The 18,595-nt window shown below is 43.2% G+C and overlaps 2 protein-coding genes across 11 annotated transcripts in view; both read left to right on the top strand.

Moving 5' to 3' along the window:
* Positions 1 to 14,614, top strand: part of NPHP1 (nephrocystin 1) — a 19,090-nt gene extending 4,476 nt beyond the window's left edge. For 6 of the 10 annotated variants that reach the window (XM_040554097.1, XM_040554096.1, XM_040554091.1 and 3 more), the window contains 13 exons: positions 418 to 460; positions 982 to 1,066; positions 1,733 to 1,827; positions 2,610 to 2,738; positions 3,904 to 3,978; positions 4,499 to 4,609; positions 6,181 to 6,263; positions 7,098 to 7,174; positions 7,932 to 8,031; positions 8,439 to 8,551; positions 10,500 to 10,573; positions 11,312 to 11,356; positions 13,783 to 14,614. In XM_040554097.1, coding sequence (XP_040410031.1) covers positions 418 to 460; positions 982 to 1,066; positions 1,733 to 1,827; positions 2,610 to 2,738; positions 3,904 to 3,978; positions 4,499 to 4,609; positions 6,181 to 6,263; positions 7,098 to 7,174; positions 7,932 to 8,031; positions 8,439 to 8,551; positions 10,500 to 10,573; positions 11,312 to 11,356; positions 13,783 to 14,061 — 1,309 coding nt within the window. In that variant the 3' untranslated portion in view covers positions 14,062 to 14,614. Of the gene's footprint in view, positions 1 to 417; positions 461 to 981; positions 1,067 to 1,732; positions 1,828 to 2,609; positions 2,739 to 3,903; positions 3,979 to 4,498; positions 4,610 to 6,180; positions 6,264 to 7,097; positions 7,175 to 7,931; positions 8,032 to 8,438; positions 8,552 to 9,533; positions 10,479 to 10,499; positions 10,574 to 11,311; positions 11,357 to 13,782 lie in introns of those variants that run through there. The other 4 variants (XM_040554088.1, XM_040554094.1, XM_040554093.1 and 1 more) reach the window with 4 other exon arrangements.
* Positions 13,781 to 18,595, top strand: MALL (mal, T cell differentiation protein like). Its single transcript, XM_040554110.1, has 4 exons — positions 13,781 to 16,074; positions 17,177 to 17,344; positions 17,866 to 17,997; positions 18,378 to 18,595. The coding sequence occupies exons 1-4, from the start codon at positions 15,973 to 15,975 to the stop codon at positions 18,438 to 18,440; spliced, it is 465 nt and encodes a 154-aa protein (XP_040410044.1). The 5' UTR covers positions 13,781 to 15,972; the 3' UTR covers positions 18,441 to 18,595.

Below are 18,595 nucleotides of genomic sequence, written 5' to 3'. Positions count from 1 at the left end.
TCCTTAGATATGGCAATACATCTCCTGCAGAGAAAATACCTGACAGATGTATTTGGTTCTTTCTAACTGCTTCTTTCTTTTCAGTACAGCAGCCACTTGATTTATTTTTTCCGTAGATTCTACAAATTTTAATTTGCCAACACACTTCTACTTTAGTAGATTTGTTTGTGACTTTTGCTTTGGGATTGTTTATGTATGTATTTATTTATTTATTTTCCTCAAAATCAAAGTATGACTAGCTCATGTATTGAGTCATATTTCAGCTTATGAGACACACTAGTAGCTGGAAGCATATTGTTATTGTTGTCTCAGAAGTGCTGATTAAGCTGCTGGTATTTGAAGGCAAATCTGTATTCAGTGTTTAAACTTTTGTCCACACAAGAATATTATAAAAGAAGAACATTATTTTTCTTCCAGAACAGATCCTCACTGGAGCGCTGTGAGAAAAGCTATCACAGAGGTAGGTACTCTTAGATAGCAATTTCATCTACCATAATGTTAATTAATTTGTAGACAAGATTTGTCTTTTACTAAGCACAATGTATCATAGTAGAGACCAATGTTTTTAAGTAACATCTCTAGTTTGTTTTTGGTAGCAAGAAATGGTAAGGTTCCCTACTGCTTTAGAAATAGGCTGCAGCCCAGTCTGTGTGTCTGAATGAAGATGCAGCCGAAGTGTCTTTTGTTGTTTTGCCATAGTCATGCTACATTTCTTTTTCAAGGGTGTGATTTTCTTTGTTAACTGGCTACTCTGCTGCTGCGTTGAAATGGAAGAGGGGATTTAACAAAATTGGTCTGTCTGGGGTCATACACAAAACAAAGTGAAAGTCATTCCTGGTGTTGTGCCAAGCTAACTTCAGATTAGAAGAGGTGATGGATGCCTCAGGTCCTGATATTGTTTGTGTGAGAGCTGTAAATTAGGACTGAATTAGCTGTTAAATAGTAGGAATGTTAATATCCTTTTTTTTTTTTTTTTAATAGAATGATACAGTAGAGGTATTGGCAACTATGGGAGCAGTTCCTGCAGGATTCCGTCTCTCCACACTTTTCCAGCTCTTAGAAGAAGGTAAGGTTTTCTCGTAGTGATTGCAGTGCAGAATTTGCAAGTGTCCTTGGAGAGTTTCTTATCCCAGTAACTAGCCTGTTGGACTAAAATCAGTATTGCTTTATGATAATTGGTACAAGGTATACATAATCTGCACAGAGTATATATTTGACCAGTCAAATAATGTAGAAAGTTTTTTGTTTTTTTTTTTTCTTTTATCAAATAAGTTTTAATTTATCTGAGTGGAATCATGGCCCCATGAAGGCAATGACAAATTTCCTGATGATCTCAAAGTTTTTCCTGTTTGGAAGACTATTCCCGGTGACAGCTACAGATTTTTTTTCATAGACTTCCTCCCTTTTTCTCAGAGATATTCTGTGAAGAGAATTCCAATGATACTACACATCTCATATTTTCTTCATCTTTTCATTTCAAACTCTCTCCAGTTAGTAGCTCTTTTTGTTAATTAAATTGCAGTGCTGAAATACTACAGAACACTTTTACAAATAGTTTTGCCCCTTTTAGAGTTTACTTGTAGTAGATACTTCCATAGTTTTGCTAGGACCAGTCAAATATTCCAGCGAACCTTAGACACCTCTGATTTTTGTGTATCTTTCATTTTGTGGCAATAAAGATCATAAAAAAAACTTAAGATTTTTCTTTGTTTTTAAATTTCATTTATTGTAGGTAATCAGTTTAGAGCAAGTTACTTCTTACAGCCTGAACTTACTCCATCCCAGCTGGCTTTCAAAGACTTGGTGTGGGACTCCGAAAAAAATACTGTGGGTATTACTGGGGAGAAAGCTATGAAGCTTTTGGTTCAAGAGAAATGACAGCATCTGTAGATAAGAATCACTAGCAACCTTTAAAAAATGTTTCATGTTGGTGGGTAAATATTGCTGTGAAATAGATGATAGATTTCTTCAGTGTCAATCTAGACTCCTTAGGAAGTTAGATGTTACTACAACCTGCTCTCTGATAAGCAAAAAAAAGCAAACAGAAACAAATAAAAAACCAACAATCAATATAAGGTGCTATGTTGGGTATTTCTTGAGTCCTGTTTCATCTTAAGCTTGTGGTTCCTTCCTTGTTTGGGGTAAAACAAATCTGCATGAGTGATTAGTCTGAATTCTTAAACCATGAACTTCTACTAGTCACAGTGAAACCTCCAGTTTCATTTTTCTTCTTTCATTTTGGCTAATGATTATGCCTTGATTTACACCATTTTTAGAACACCTACTTACAAATTATTGTCGGAAAAGCAGCTCAAAAATGTAATTGCCACCAAGACTTGAAATACTTGGGGAAGAACTCCATGACAGCATTCCTTTCTGATAGGACCTTCCACCTGTCATTGAGTTATTTGTAGCACTCTCCTTAGGAGAGGTGTAAAGGCTTATGAAGGAATGTTCCTGCTGCTGCTAATACTGCATGAGCTTTGTGGGTCAAAGAATCCAGTCCGGCAAGCACTACAGTCAGTCTTCTCTGTAAATAAACACAAAATGATAACCGTGTGCAGGAGGAACCTCTGGATTTAATCCTTCTTCTGTTTTCTGTGTTTCAGATCCAGCCTAGACCAACTCGAGTATCCCTGATTGTGACTTTATGTAGCTGCAAAATGATTCCTCTCCCAGCAGGCAGCATACAGGTTCTCAGTAGACATGTTCGACTCTGTCTATTTGATGGCAATCGGGTGAGTAGTTGTCTGATGACCAAAAAAGGTCTCGATAAGGTGTACATGATGCTCTAGTCCCTCCAGCAGCCAACTCCTCCGGTTGTCTCGGAGACATACCAAGGTGCTTAACTGACTCGCCAGTTAGTCTGGCTTGATATGTGCAGTCGCACACTGAAGTACATACCCTCCCCCTCACCAGCAGCGGTCACCACAGACAGAAGCTCCCTGCAGCACGTGGCCTGCCTCTGTTTGCTGGCACTTAGACCTCCATGCACATGCATGCAGAATAGAAAGCCCATTCAGAAAGAAAAAAAAGAGTTAGAAATAGAGTTTAATGAGAAGACAGGACAAACTGCACCGATCAGGTGCAGGACATGGCCAGACATGCATACCAGCCAGCTCACAAACACACCCTTTTATCCCCTTATCCCTCTATTTTCCCACCCTTCTTGCTCCACAAACCACCCTGGTCCCTCCCTCTTTCTGCCTTTGGTTCCTCCCCTGAACATCCCCTAGTAAGTCATGCGCAGTCCCCAAACGTTCTTGCTCGTGTGCTGCAGTCTCGTAGCCTTAAGCAGCAACCCTTCTCGGTCTGTCAGGCAATCCAGCACCGTTCCTGGTGACTCATCTTCAGGAGCATCACACCCAGCTCCCCGCCCCAGCCCCTCCCAGGGCTATCTGGGGCTCCATTTCTCTGCATCCATAATTTCGGTTCCCCCACCTGCCATTGTCTCTCTTTGCCCTTCACGTTTGTGGAGGTGAGCCTTGTCTGGGCTCATTTCTCCCCTGTGATGGGCCTGGGAGTAGCTGGGTCAGGGTCACACGCAGATTTCCCCACCTGCCATTGTTCCTCTGTGCCTTTGTGTGAGTGTAGAGCATTTTTTTATAAATAATCTAGTGCCGACCGTCTGGTAGTTTCCCTTCTGTCAAATGCTCTTGGAGGCAAAGGGACTGATACTGGTACATAGGAAGCAGGAATGGTTGGAAAGTGCTGCTGCTGATTCTGCCTTCTGCTGTAGTCTTTTAAACTGAAAGTCTCTGATAAATTTGAAAAGCAAGTGTGCTTTTACCTGTGCTGCATGTGGAGTGTTGGATTAATCTTAGATAATACTGCAGTTTCTTAAAGCTGTGTAGATATGCAGAAAAACTTGTCTTAGCATTTTTCCCCACTGTCATGTTTTAGGTACTGAGTAACATTCATACAGTGAGAGCCACATGGCAACCTAAAAATCCCCAAATGTGGACCTTTTCTCCAAGGGTAGGTATCTCACTCAGGAAGTCATATAGCCACTAACTATTTACGGTGTCTATTTACAGCTTCTTATCTAACAGTCTGTTACTTCTGATATTCTTGTTGAAATAATATGTATTGCAACCAAAATAAACAGGCAGAAAATAAAAAAAGAGCACATGCCTTGTCCCATGTTTCAGGTGTTGTACAGAACCACATTCACAGCAGTACTGTTACCATGTTTTACCCCAGTTGTTGCTGTGTTTTCACAGAGAATTAATTCCTTTTTGACTTCTAAAGTTCTCTAATATCTTGTCATCACAGAGAATGTACCTTGGTAACATAGCTGTGGTTTGTGACAAGATAAAGAATAAACAGAACAGTGGTTTCAAATGGAACTGGTTCTCTACTTCTTGTTTTTTCTTATATGCAGTGGGATCGTGTCTGAGTTCTTACGTAAATGAGTGATGTGTTCAATTGCCTTTAGAAATCAGAGGGTTTTTGTTTTAATATGTACATTCACTGTATTTTTCCCCCTCTGTATTAGGTAACAGGCATTTTACCCAGCTTGCTGGATGGTGACTGTTTTGTCAGGTCTAATTCTCCATCTTCAGACATTGGTTTCTTATTTGAACTTGGCATCACTTATATTCGCAATGTAAGTGTATACAGTTAAAGAATAAATAATTCCCAGCACATTTCTAAAGTGAATCAGCTGTCTGGTGTTCAGTTGTAAGCTGTAGTATCTCAGCTGTGAATTTTGAGATCCAAGTGGAAATTTAGGTGAATTTTTTTCTAGCTTATTCCATGATTGTCTTCATTTTGGCATCTGGGAGTGAAGAGAGAGATGTTGGTTTGGGCAACTTTTAGTTCCAGTCAATATTTAATGAACAAAAGACTTTCTGACTGGTGCATGTAAATGTAGTTTTTCCTACACTGAAATAATTTCTGCTAGTCTGCTGAAGATTTCATGTGATTAGAAAATCCCAATTCTCTGTTCACTCCTATGTTGTTGTTTTTTGTTTTTTTTTTTCTATCTGCTGTGATTCATTTCACACTACTGTGCTATGTAGTTTGGAAATGAAAAAGTTAACTGTTTAAATATTTTGAACAGTGTTGATAGAGATACATCCTTTCATCCAACCAGGATATGCTTCTTCAAGTACAATGGTTGGTGATACAATAGATGGTAAAGCACTTTTCCCTGTAAGAACTATGGTAATAAAAAGAGGGATAAGAAACACTAGTATTTGGAGGAAACAGTGGCTTTTTGGAAGAGCTCCTGTTCTGAAAGATCTTAGCTGCTTTGTCTACAGGATTGACTCAAGTCTTGCTGCCTTTTTCATTACTGTCACCATCTTGCTCAGATAAGCTTTGGCAGTCAAGTAAATCAAGGGAAAGATGGAAAATGTGGTAATGACAATTGTTAGCAAGCAGGGTATTAAATGGTGGGCAGAACTTGGGAAAATTCTGAAAAGCAGAATTCTGAAAACTTAGAGAACTTACCAAAGGGGTCTTGCTGTATTTTCTCTTTCATTAATACCTGTAGGAACCTGGGGTAGAAGTGTCCCTGTGGCAATGTGGAGGGGAGAAAAACGTGCTGATAGCATAGTAGGAATGTTGCAAAAGGGGATAAGTAGAGTTTGAATCTGTAGGGAACTGGACTGTGCAAGTCCTGGCAATGAACTACATGCTGGTGAGTGACGGTTCACAGAGACCTAATCAGACGTAATGGCCCTCTGCATGCTAATTCGAGTAGTCAGGACGTCAGGTTGTCAGCTTCTGTTTAGAGATTAAGGTTGCATGAAGGCTGGAGTACGTGCAAGTTCCTACCTGTTATTTGTGGGCTTGGGTTTTATTTCTGCTTCATCCATCAGACCACTTAAAAAGAAAGTAACTGTCTCTGCTCTTAGTTTGTATTTGTTCAAGCTGAGATCCTGGAAGGTGCAGTGGTACCCTCAGGATCATGCAGCAGACCTGGGACATACCTGGAAATGGATGGGTTGGCAAACAGGGTCAGCTCCATTTCCCAGTGCCTGGGAATAAAGCTTTCTAATGTTTGATATACGTATGTTTATCTTAAATGTGGTATAGTCAGTGTTTGCTTACCATGAATTTGGGGCTTTTACCATTTTATAATTTTTATGGGATTATTCTAAATATTTGTTTGTGATCGGTTACTCATTCTGGTTTAGCTGCTCAAGTTTACCTTCCTCTTTTATTTTCTAGTCAACAGGTGAACGAGGAGAGCTAAGCTGTGGCTGGGTATTTCAGAAGCTTTTTACTTCTGATGGAATGCCTGTTCCTTCCAAGTAAGTTTATTATGTGTTTGTTTTTTTTTTCTCTCTCTCTCTGTATTTATGTATGTATATAGATACATTTTAAGCTATGAGTAAAGTTTGTGTTTAGTATGGGCAGGTATTGATATGGACAGGTGTAATCCAGTCTAATATGCAGGTTGTACTGGGTCTTCCAGTGTGAATGTTGATCCCACTTCCACACCCAATGTGCATTCCTCTAAAGTGTGCTCCCTGGACTCAACATTTGAGTTTGAAATGTTGCAAGTTAGCCTGCGTTTAAAAATGTTCTTCAATGGACTCTAAAGACTATAGAAATGTCTAAATAACTCACCTTTTATATGAAAACACCCTTATTATATGAAATAAAAACATTTAAAAAATTGAAGGCGATAACGTCCTTTTTAATTCTACTCTAGAGAGTGAAACTGCGTGCTTACTTCAACAGTGACTTACTTTTGACAGAACTGGGCTTACATTATTCTTCAGCATTGAAAATTTTCATGATACTTTAGCCATGATTCCTCAAAAACATTTCAGTGAAGCAGCTGCTAAATTTCATACAAGAAAAATGTTGGAATCATGTGGAAAGGAATCGTTGTTGCTAATTTCTTTTCAAATAATTGGCTAGTTTCCCCAATATAATACAAGCTTCCAATTTATCAGTAGAGGTTTGGCTACTTAGTATTTAGGTGTAGTCATTTCACATAAAATACTAGCCAAAACCTCGAGCACTGTGTCTGGTTTTTCTTTGAGATAGCAGGTTTCTCGCTTTCTCAGAGAGCAGTCGTGTTGTTCTCATGTATCCTTGTGTCGTTTTATTCTAACCACGCTGCTCTTCCCTCACAGGATGTATGAGCTGCCATTAAATGGTGGTACTCCCTATGAGAGAGGCGTTGAGGTAGACCCATCAATATCAAGAAGAGGTTTGGTTTCTCCTAAACGTTTCATAAATAAAATGATGCATGTTATACCTAATTCACAAAATGTAGAGCTCAGACAGGGCTCTTATTAGCATGCAGTCAACACAGCCTGGTGTTGTTTGGTGTTCTTGATTTGCATGAGAGAGAGTTGATTGTTAGGGCTGCTCGGATTTAGAACTGTCTGTTGGTGCTAACGTTTCTGTAATTTACGGTGTTTGCAAGTTGAGGATTATTTCTGATAAATGTATTCGGGTATTTCTTTAATTGCACTGAACACTTCTTGGCTGTGGAGTGATGCTACAAGATTCAGCAGTAATATTGGTCTAAAGAGTTCCGTAGCAAGGGCAAGGTGTGTCTGTCCCTGTCCCACAGCACCTGGCACAGCAGGGGGCAGGGATTACAAGTGATGCTGTGAACTGCAGCAGGGAATTGAGCCAGATGGAAAGAGCTCACCGAAAACAGAGAACCAGCTTGCCTGAAGAGGTGACAGTTGCAGAGAGGAGTTTGAGCAAGCAAGTGGAGAGCAAGTGGGACTCCTTAGTCCCAGGTAGCTTTAGTTAGACCAGATGTTGATATAGGTGGAAAATAAAGAAAAAAAATCAGGCATTCAATTCCTCCCGAGTTTTAGACAATCCTCAAACCGTTACAGTTTCAGAAAAAAAAAAACATCTTTTACCATATTTAAATGTTCATTCTTGTAATACAGTTATTAATGTTCTTTCAAAATGACTAATTTCGTCCTGGGTGTTTATTTCTTAAGCAGGCAGTAGTGTTCTTCAACAGCTTATAACACTCAAGAAGCAGCCTGTGCTTCTAGTAAAACTGAGGTCATTAAGCACGCAGTCAAAAGACATCCTGAAGTAAGTATATTTATGTGCTGCTGTAAAATCAAAACACAGTTCAGCCTAGAATGATCCCAGAGATCTGAAGTGTTCCCCTTCCCTGGAATACTGGCTATAGAAAATATGAGGGTTGTGTCAGCTGCATATTACATTTGATCTCTGTTTGAGGCTTAGAACTATTCTGTTGAAAACAAGCAAAAAGCTTTAAACTAGATAAAATTAAAAATAGCGACAGCAGGAGTCTGGCTGTTATAGCTGCATCAATGTATGCCCTCAGAAGTTAATAGATTTGTGGAGACACCAATATGAGCTAATACAGGTGTCCCCACAAACCTGTCATTATTCTCAAGTTTTGGAGAACAGTGCTTTGCTGGAGCAGTTTTGAATAAAAATCTCAGCTGTGTGTTTTTTATTTTTCCCAATAGTTTGCTACCAGAAACATTAATTGGCAGTATGTGCTACATCCATCTCTTGATATTTTATCGACAAATACTTGGTGATGCACTCCTGAAAGACAGAATAAACATGCAAAGTGCAGGTAAGAATTGCACTGGTGTTGTAGGGATGAGCTCAGTAGTAAGATCGGTCTCTCAAAGAGAATTGCTCTCTCCAGAATCTTCCTTTTGTAGGATTAAGCAGGGGTGTGCAGGAGCAACTCTCGCTGATATGGGGTACTCTTCAGATGTTGTTACCTGCTAGTGCTGGGGTTGACCACCTGACCTGCACGGTTGGGAAGTCACGCTTCCTCTGTAGAGGATTTCGGTGTTTTAAGCTTTCAGTCTGCAGGTGCTGTGGGAGCAAATTGAAAGCTGTTGTCCCTGTTAGTAAAAGAAAACAGTTTCTTGCTGTGAATACCCCACTTGGTATGTTTGTCTTTCAAACTAGTAATATTTCAACTCACACCTAATGCGTTGCCTTATTTGGCATCAGTTCACACAGCAGGCTGCAGAAACCACAAGAACAGTTTTGTTTTCAGTGAAGTGTGAATGAAGTGTCTTCAGTGAAACGCCCCTTCACCCCAAAAAGCCCAAGTGGACAGGCAAAGACATTTTATTTTTGTCTTAATAAATAAAGAAAAGGTAAAATTGTTTGGAAGAGAAATGTTTCCTTCTCATCACCTATGCAATGAGAGATTAGACATGCTCACAGGTTTACTCACTCGTTTCTAGTGAATGTTTGTTCTTGTGTGTTATAGGAAGGTGTTATAGGCAGATGTTTCTGTCACTGAGGCAAAGTCACCCTCTTTTATTCTTTTTATTTGTTAATTTACTTATTGACTGATGCAGTGGGAAGAGAGAAGTGTAAGAGCTCTGCTTTTAGAACTCTGTCTTGCTCTTATTTTGGAAGTCTGTCATTCCTTCCATATTTTTCCTTCAGCAGAATTGTAATAGTTTGTAGTCTTTATTTTAAAATCACACTTGAAATACAGAAAAAAAAATACATTTCTTAACTGTACTACAGATGAATTTATATTGATACTGCAAAATAATTTTCTTGTGCTTTCTCTGTCTCTTCTCCAGACTGAATTATGCATGTGTGCTTGCTAAGCTTTTTAACCTGCAATCAATACAATAGCATACTGAGGCATCGGAATTAAAGGTTCATCTTTCAAAGATGCTCAGAACTTAACTCTCTTCCTGATTTTCCTGAACTTTAATATACGCCCTGAATATTCAATATCTGAAAGTCAGACCCTTTAATGAATTTATGCTGTATTTATTAAACTCATCACTGAGAAACAGAAAATGATGGTGTTTCAAGGCCAGTTGAGATCCTCTATAGTTATTTGATCTTTATAACGTAGGACACTAAATCAGGCTGGTGACCTCCCTTGGAAATAAATTGCTTCCGTTTGGGTTGTCTTGGTATGAAATGTTTTAAAGGCTTTACATTTCAAAGATTGTTCTGGTAGCAATTTTCTGTGATGTAACAAATGAAAATTGCTGCTCCTATTTAAAAACTTTTAAAACTCTTCAGAAATAGGCAAATTAAAATGCCTGCCCTGTTCTGAAAAAGCAATTGTTATCCAGTTATCTCAGGATCACACACAACGCAAGCCAGATTAAGGTAGAATGAACGTGTGTTTATTCATAACATCCAAACCAGGCATCACAATTTCAGATGTTTATAAAAAAGACAGGTGCAGCAACGAGGAAAACACACCTTAATCTCTCCTTGGGTTAAATCAGTAAGGGCTCTTCCTTGCTGGCTTCTCCTAATAAACCAGCACTTGTTTTTTTGGTGCGTCTCTTCTCTCTCTGGTTAACCGTGTCTCAGCTGTTCAGAGTTTGCTGTAGAAAGCTCTTGTCGGAGAATGAGGTTGCTAGAGAGCTCATCTACCTCCTCTGCTGCTCTGGGGCACTGTGACAGCTAATTTTCCCTGTGAAATATTCAGGGAGGGGATTGTTTCTGGGCAGAGATGGTCTTCTGTTTTGGAACCATCCTGTTTCTTCCTTAGCCTTAAATGTGTTTGTTTTCTGTTCCAGATTTAATCTGTAATCCTATTTTAGCAACGTTCCCTCAACTCATGGATCAGCCAGACCTGATGGACGCACTGCGGGTATGTTGTCTACGTAGTGTTCAATTACAGCCCATGGGTCTGCATTTCCAGGTAGTTTGCAAAATTTGAGCTTTTTTATTTAGCCCGTGAAAAGATAAATGGAAAAGCCAAACAGCAGAAAAGCTGTACTAATTTCAAGTACATGAAGATCTCTCATGCCTTAGCCCCTCCAATTTGCAAGAGACTGCTTGAGCACATTCAAAAGGGAGCCCATGGACTAGGTGCCTGAATGTTTGTCCGCTCCTATGGCAGTGCTGCTTTCCTGACAGGTAGGAGCTGACTTGGATCTGACCGGCAGCTGCAGAACTGTGCTCACTTACGTACAGGGCAGTTCCTTTCAGGCAGACAACAGCAGCTGATTTATTTCTGCCCAAAGGATACTGCTGTTGAAACTTGTCAGTCTTTGGGGTTGTGCTGTATTTTCCCATGCTTGTAGGGTGGAAGGAATCAACCTCAGCTGTGATTGATTTTTCTGTAAAGTAGATCTCTTGATTTTGTTTAAATGGCTCTGATAATAAGTCCTTACATTTGTAAAATTTAGTGGAATGGCTGTTTGCTTAAATTAACTAAACTAGCACCAGGGAGGAATGGGGAATATAAGGAAAGCAGGACTGCAAGAGGAGCTTAAACTCCTGTGGAGATGCAGTAAGAGATTTCTGCAGGTAACAATGGAACTTCTCTAGATCTCTGCAATCTCAGTCAGATTTTATATATTGTATATTTTTTATTTTGTTTCAGAGTGCTTGGGCAGATAGAGAAAGAAATCTGAAGAGATCAGAGAAGGTAACAAATTACTGCTTTTTCTTGGCATATATTAGATCTAATTCAAGCTAGAAGTTTTATTTCAGTGTTATTGCTAGTTAACTGTTCCTCTCACCATAGATTTAGAAAATGTAGATATGCTAAATAAACATTTCTTACTATATTTGCAACAGCAAACTAGGAGGACTATGAAATTAACTTACAACTTTTATTCTCAGTGTTTTTATACAGTCGTTAATGGGGATGTTGTGGTAGGTTTGTACACCAGTGTGGCTCTCTCTCATGATGTGCTTGCAACACTGGGCTGGTGAAAACTTGCCACTGGTACAAAAGGGGCTGCGTTTGTCTGCAAAACAGTCTTTCCTCCTCCAACCTCTGAGCTCCATCCAGTCCTCTTCCAAATTCTGCAGTCTCTTGATGTCAGTAGTCTCCCATTTTGGCATGTAGACAGCTGCAGACAAACTGAACAGGCCATGTCACCAGGCTTAGCTGTGTCTTGTGCTGTCTCCTGTCCTCCCTACAGAGAGAAGCTATAGATAACTGAACGAGCAAGGTGCTGGGTGTCGATCCCAGGCACTTTGCTTCTTGGGAGCAACATAAGGTTATTTCATTCATCACGGGTGCTACTGAATAAATAGATACGCAGAGATCTCTCCATTTATGCAAACAAAACAAACCGCCATTGAATCAGAGCAGCTTTTTCAAGACCATTCATCCAAAATGTAAGCTGATCTGCTCAGAGAATTAATAACTCCTCAGTATCCCAGAACCATCCAGTTTTACCTGATTTGTCATGTGCCACTCCCATGACAGGATTGCTGCCTGGCACGACAGCTAATTCTTGCTCCTTCTTGCATGCTTTTATGTCACTCAGCTGCTAAATCCTTTGCTGAGACGTGAATTGTTCATCTTCCCAGGGGTAGCAAGGAGGTGCTGATGCCAGTCATATTGCTGGCGTTCCTGGCAGAGCTTCAGTGGTCAGTGAGTTTTCCAGGAGGCTGTGCTCTGTGTTTGTCTTCCTTGCATGGAAGGGTGTCTTCTGGTGTGTTTGGAAAATGAGGCATACAAATCTTGCTTGTTTGAAGTGGTCAGGATCTTTCAGTACTTGCTAATTGACCAGGCTGATTCTTAGACCCTAGGTTTTGCAAACAGGCCTTTACATGTCAAAATATAATTCTCTCCACACAGAGAATGTCCTATCAAAATGTGAAATAACAGCACCTGCAGGATGGCCCTGCCTCCTGTGTGCTGCGAGAAGCATGGGATTGTTGCAGCTCTCTGCCTAAGGCACTAGAGAAATGAGTGGGGCTTGGGCCTCCAAGGCGGGGAGAATGCGTTTGCTCCCCCAGGGGCCATAGCAAACAGTCCCATCGTGTACTCTGGGGGAAAGCCTTCATACACTGGTGTTTTGGGGAAGAAATACGAATACCCCATGACGTGACTGTTTTGTGGTAATATTGGCAGTACAAGCCACTTCATGCAAAGCAGTGAAAAAGTGCAAAGATCTCTTCTAGTTTTGTGAAAGCTTGAACCAAAATGATTTCAAAATCGGGGAGGTTTTGAGGTGTTTGGTGTATCATAGGTCTCAGGGTTTCCACTGTCTCTAACAAAATGACTTTTATTTCAAATGTGTGTGACTACAAATGTAACCAGGGAGGATGAGGGAGCTGTCATTAGGACTAGTTGAATTAATATTAAAATATTAAATGCTTAGATATTAATAAAAGAGTGGCATTAGCTCTTTTTATTTAGACTTTCTGGTGTGCTGTTTCCTCTATTCACCCAACCTAAATTAACCATCTTTTACAAGGTCACAGGTAGGGCCAAGAGCAAATCTGATAGTTCAGGGTGCTTCAGCATAGGTCACCAGGGTGGAGGGGGAGAAGGGTTGTAGTAAGTTGAAAAGAAATTTATCGTCAAGATATATATTTTAATGTATCAGACTACAGAGTAATGCTGCCGCAGGCAGGTTGCAGTGAGAGATTTTATCTGAAAATCAGGTAGGAGGATGGCGAGGGGAATCTTTGTGTCCTGTGAAGCTCATGATGCTTTTGGGCGGCTTGTTCAGACTTTCTCTGCAGAAAAGCAGAGAAACACCAGGGGTGTGTGTGAAAGCTGTTGTGACTGGCAAGATAAGCATCACAAGTGTCCTCTGCTGCAGATGTGGCAGCATCTGCAGGTTTGGCTGCATTTCACTGCTTTTTGTCGCTGGGAAGAGTAGGTGGGTAGGAGAGCAGATCTGCTGATCTATGGTTTATGCAGTGTAGTTCTGGTGCTGAGTTTGAGGTCCATGTTTAAGGTCAGATCTCCTCCTGTTGTTAACCTGCGAACTGAGGGCTAGTTGAGTGGTTTGGGTTTGTTTTTCCTTTGTAGAATACTCCTTAAGAAGTGCTTGACAGTGCTGCACATTTTTATGGAAGTGCTTTCAAATATTTTCTTCTTCACAGAGGGATCGAGAATTTCTGAAGTCTCTGTTTGTCCTGGTGTACCATGACTCTGTCTTCCCTCTCCTCCAGTCCACTTTCCTCCCCAGCTACAAGTGGGCTGAGGAGGAATCTGAAGCCTCTCGCTGGAGGGTGATCGCTGACTTCTTGAGAAAGAGCCGAGAGAATGATGGTGCACTCCAGTCCCTGCTGTCATCAGAAAATACCCACAAAGCCTTTGATATCTCAGAGCTAGCCTATGATTTCTTAGGAGAAACGAGGAAAAACAATCCTGTAGCATGAATGGATTATGGGGTAACGATATAGATGAATTCATACCAAAGGAAAATTGTGTACTATCTGGGTTTTAAGAAATATTTTAGAACATTTAACAGTAACATTTTGAGACAGTCTAGTATTATTTTGTTTCAACTAATGAGAATTATATTTTATATTTTCCCCTTTGCAATGTCAGACGAGGCTATGGTCGTCTGTCGGTACGTGTACCTGTGGTAGCCATGGTTGTTTTGTGCTGAAGCCTAGCAAATGCTGAGGCAGCATGTTACTCCTCTCCTGCAGCTGCCAATAATTTCCAATTTTGTTTTGATCAGGATGAGCAAAAGACCCTGTTAGAGCACCCAAGTGGACTGGCACAGGCAAGGAAAACAGCAATGATCTTTAAGAATGCTGCGGAACAAGGTCAGGAAAAAAGTCACCTCTTGTCCAATCAGCAGGCTGCAGGTTGCTCTTTATTTAGCACTTTTTACTGTTTTCCGTTCTCACTCAGGAAAAGGTTGGGTTATTCGCAGGAATGTGCTTGACCCCACCTAGTACAAATAAAAGGTGGTGAGAATTCAGGGAATGCTGCGTTTCCCATATGCATGACTATAGCATAGGTTAGCTCACTGTGTGCAGGCTGGTGAGCTGCAGGGTATGTCTCACACCCATCAGGATGTTCAAGGTTTCTTTTTCCTGAGCAGTTTGTAACCACGGTCCTTACTGAGTGCTGCTCACTCCTGGCACAGAGTCATTAATCTGATTTCTCTTTGTGCTGGAGTGCCTCAATGTCTGGATGCTTTGTCTGTGGTGATGGGTATGTTGCCACGGTGCCTGATGTGAGGTGGGCAGCACCAAGTAAACTTGGATTTAAATCCAAAGCAGTCGCTAGTTTTGTGTGGTGTGAAATGCTTTAAAACAAGGCCTTTCAAAGATTGAAGCATGCTGTGTGGAGCATGAGGCCAGCCCTCGCTGGCTGCTTTTGTAAACTGGAGCCTTCAGAAATCCTGCAAAGTGCAACCCCCTGGCCTACGATGGGCTCAGATGATGAGAAACATCATGGATTTGGTTTTCTTCTGTCTTGTTCAGGAGCCTGGCAGAGAGGCCAAATTCCTAGGGCGTAACTTGGCTCTTCTAACAGACATGTGGTATCTTACTAGGATCTCCCTCCTCTTGCTGCAGAGTTGCCTGAGTTAGCGGGGTCTTTCTGTCCACTCTAGCACAGGAGGCAGAGAGACCACTTTCAGCTTTTTATTCCTCCAGTTATTTCCTAGACTTCTTGAGTGGGTGAGGCAGAAAGAATAGAGCATTCATTGAATCCGAAGCACATCTGCCAGGAGGTGGAAATTAAAGCTGGCCTGGTTGCTGTCCTTCTGACCTTTCTGGACACTTAAGAGCAGATGGACAAACTCTTCTGTCTTTTACTGGTGCATTGAGTTGTCTGTAAGAAATGTTTGCCAAGGCTGTGGCGGGCTGTAAGTGTTCAAGGGCTGGACGCATCCCATGGGTGTGGGGGATTCCTACGTGAACAAGTAGCAGAAACCTGAGCAAAAAGGGGAGGAGGCAAGAGCGGAAACAAAAATATTTCACACTTGAACAAGTGCCAAGGACAAAATTGGATTGCAGGAAACTTCTGCAGTGGTGTGGTGTGGGATTTTTTTCTTCTCCCATTAAAGACGCTGAACTAACCGTGTGCTACTGCCAGTGGTGGTGCTGGCCAGGCTGTGAGCCCATCCTGTCACTGTGCTGGCAGCAGGGTGTGTTATGAGAGAACCAGGGGGTTGCTGAGGACTCCTTCAGCTGGAGGAAGCAGCGTGGTGCCAGCCTGGGCTGGTCTCTGCGATTACGTCCCTGCGGGTGTGCCGGTTAAAACCCTGCCGGGGAGCGGCGCAGCGCAGACACATGCGAGCCGAGTGGAGTTGCCTCAGCTAAGGAGCGATGGCATCGGCATGTCCCCCTGCGGCCACCACGCAGCCCACCGTGCCCTCCGGACCAGCCATCTTCAAAACTGTTCCCTATGCCTTCATCCTACCGGAGATAGTGAGTATGCCGAGCCTTGCTGCGCTGTAACACCCGGCTCTGGGGAGTCCTGGGCTTAGAAATCTGGGGGTAGCCCTCAGGAGGATCCTGAAAAGAGCCTTAATGAGAAATAATTTCATTTCTATTGGCTTATACTGGCCACACAGAGCTGGTCTTTGTGGTTAAATTGTTCTTGGGACAGCTTGAGGACCAGATAAGCTCCAGCACCACATGGAGCCCGTGCAGGGGGCTGCCAGCTGCTGTAGGGCTAGGAAGGGCTGAAGTGCGCTGCCTGCCTTGGGAACGGAAGCAGCTCTACTTAGCAAAGAGAAATTGGAAATTGCTTAAAATGAAGGGAGTTTTGCTTTTCATATTTAGACTTTACAAGAAGCCGACCAGCCTGGAAACTGTAAAATTCCATACATTTTTGCACTGCGTCTGAGTCCAGAGGGCAGGCGGTGCGAGTGGCTGCAATAGCTGCTCCTGTACTTTGACATACGGCACAGTAGCTGGTAGCCGCAGCCCCAGTGCTGGCAGCACACACCACTCACACCTCGTGGGCGCAGTCAGTGCAAAGCAGGAGTTTTATCCACCAGAGCTGGTGTGGCATAGGGCAGGGGGAGCAGAGCCAGATAGCCCTGTGAGCTGTTTCTGCATAGTAAATACTTGAGGTGGATCCAGAGCAAGCGACTCACTCTGGGCTGGTACGTGAAGCTCGGAGATGACTTCCTCGTGCTGTGATTTCAGGCAGGTTATTAATGTGCAGGCAGGGCTGGGCTGACATTGGTGGTTCACGTTTCCGAGATAAACGCATGCTTTCTGGCTTCTTTGCCAAAGCCCTCAGGGTGCGGTTTTTCCTTGTGTCGAACACGGCAGCAGTTCTTTCCGTTTTACAAGAAAAGTTTTGAGGCATTTCCCAAGAGCATTCAGGGAAAACTTGTGCCAGCTGGCGGTGCTGCTGCCAGCCCAAGGATGCCCTGCATAGCAGCTGCACCGCCCAAAGATGAAGGGCTTCCTGGGGCCAGCCTGGGAGGGAAGGAGGGAGACGAGGCGGGATCCAGGGAGGAGAAGGGACTTTCCCCATTGCGTGCTCATGGAAGGTGCCTTTGCTTGTCCCTGGCAGCTCTGCGGGACCTGGGTCTGGATCCTTGTTGCTGCTACCTCCGTCTCTCTCCCGCTGCAGCAGGGATGGGTGATGTATGTATCCCTCACCTCCTGCCTCATCTCCCTGCTGCTCCTCCTAAGTTACATCTTTGGCTTTCACAGAAACAGCAACAACTGGAAAGTGCTGGTAAGGATGGGCTCAGAAAGGGGCAGATGGTGTGGGCAGCAGCAGCTGGTAACAGCAGCTGGCAATGGGTTGGCCAGCCCATTGCAAACAAACGTCCCTTTCCTCCTTTCCTCCCTGGGGACACGGCCAGGCCTTTACTGGAAACGCCTGGAGGAGGTTTTGCTATGCCACTGCTACACGTGGCTTGTGGTTGAACACAGCCCCTTTTCAATGGCAGGGTGAAAGGGAAGAGATCGGGATGTGATAGAAGCCGTTCCCACCTTCGTCCCCATGAACACGGGCCTGGGGTTGGGCCCTGTGCTTCCCACTGGGAAATGGGGTCCCTCAGTTTCCGTCAGGAGGTTCGGTGTGCTGCAGAGCGCCCAGGCAATGCCTGGTCCCAGCCTCTGCCCAGGTGTGCCTGTCCCCTTTGTGCACTCCTGTGCGCAGAGGATGGACGGTGGCATCTCCTATCCTCAGGGCAGGAGAGAGACAGACAAGGCCGAGCAGTTTTTGATCCCCATCACTCCCTCATTTTGCAGGATAGTTTGTACCACGGTGCCACAGCCATTCTGTACATGAGTGCTGCTGTCTTGCAAGCCAATGCAACAATCGAGTCTGAGTTCAACACCAAATCACCGCTCTACTACTACCAGCTCAACTGCGCGGCATCGGTGAGTCAGTCGAGAACAACCCGGGTGGGCCTAAGCACCTGCAGCTCCCCCGGGGAGAAGCAGGAGCAAACACTACAGCTGTGGCAGAGGTGCTCCAACCCACACCCATCCAGCCCAGCAGTGTCAGACGGTGGTTAGAGCTTCGGCTTCTTTTCTCCATCACGTTGTGCAGCTGGCACAGGCTTCTTGGGGGTTCAGCAGCTCAGGACAGCTTTGCACAGCTGCCTCCTCTGGGAAATTTGGGGGCTTTGCCTCTTTTTTGAGTTTGGAAAGAGCTCTAGGCTTGGAGGTTTCCCAAGGTCGAGAGCACTGTGAGATGATGGAGTTACACCCTGCAGGGAGCCCTGCTGACGCCAGCTTTTGCCTTTTCTGTCCTGCAGTTCTTTGCCTTCATCACGACCTTCCTGTACATCCTCCACGCTTTCAGCATCTACTACCAGTGAGCACGGCAGAGGCAGTGTCACCTTCCCTGCTGCAGGATGAGGCTTTCCCAGAGCATGTGTGCAGCAGCTGGCTTCCGCGTAGGCATGCCAGCACCTCCACCAACCCCAGCGAGATGCAGTTGCTTTTCCACTTTATTGAAGGCAGGATTTTTGTA

Source organism: Cygnus olor, chromosome 3, assembly GCF_009769625.2.
Source record: "Cygnus olor isolate bCygOlo1 chromosome 3, bCygOlo1.pri.v2, whole genome shotgun sequence".
Classification (NCBI taxonomy): domain Eukaryota; kingdom Metazoa; phylum Chordata; class Aves; order Anseriformes; family Anatidae; genus Cygnus; species Cygnus olor.
Note: the sequence above shows the minus strand (reverse complement) of the source record. Positions and strands in the feature narration are given on the sequence as shown.

Bases quoted from the DNA above. Each gene is read 5' to 3' on its own strand.
- MALL (XM_040554110.1), top strand. From the start codon at position 15,973: ATGGCATCGGCATGTCCCCCTGCGGCCACCACGCAGCCCACCGTGCCC. The intron at 16,075-17,176 runs GTGAGTATGCCG...TGTCCCTGGCAG, and splicing joins CCTTCATCCTACCGGAGATA to CTCTGCGGGACCTGGGTCTG. The intron at 17,345-17,865 runs GTAAGGATGGGC...CTCATTTTGCAG, and splicing joins GCAACAACTGGAAAGTGCTG to GATAGTTTGTACCACGGTGC.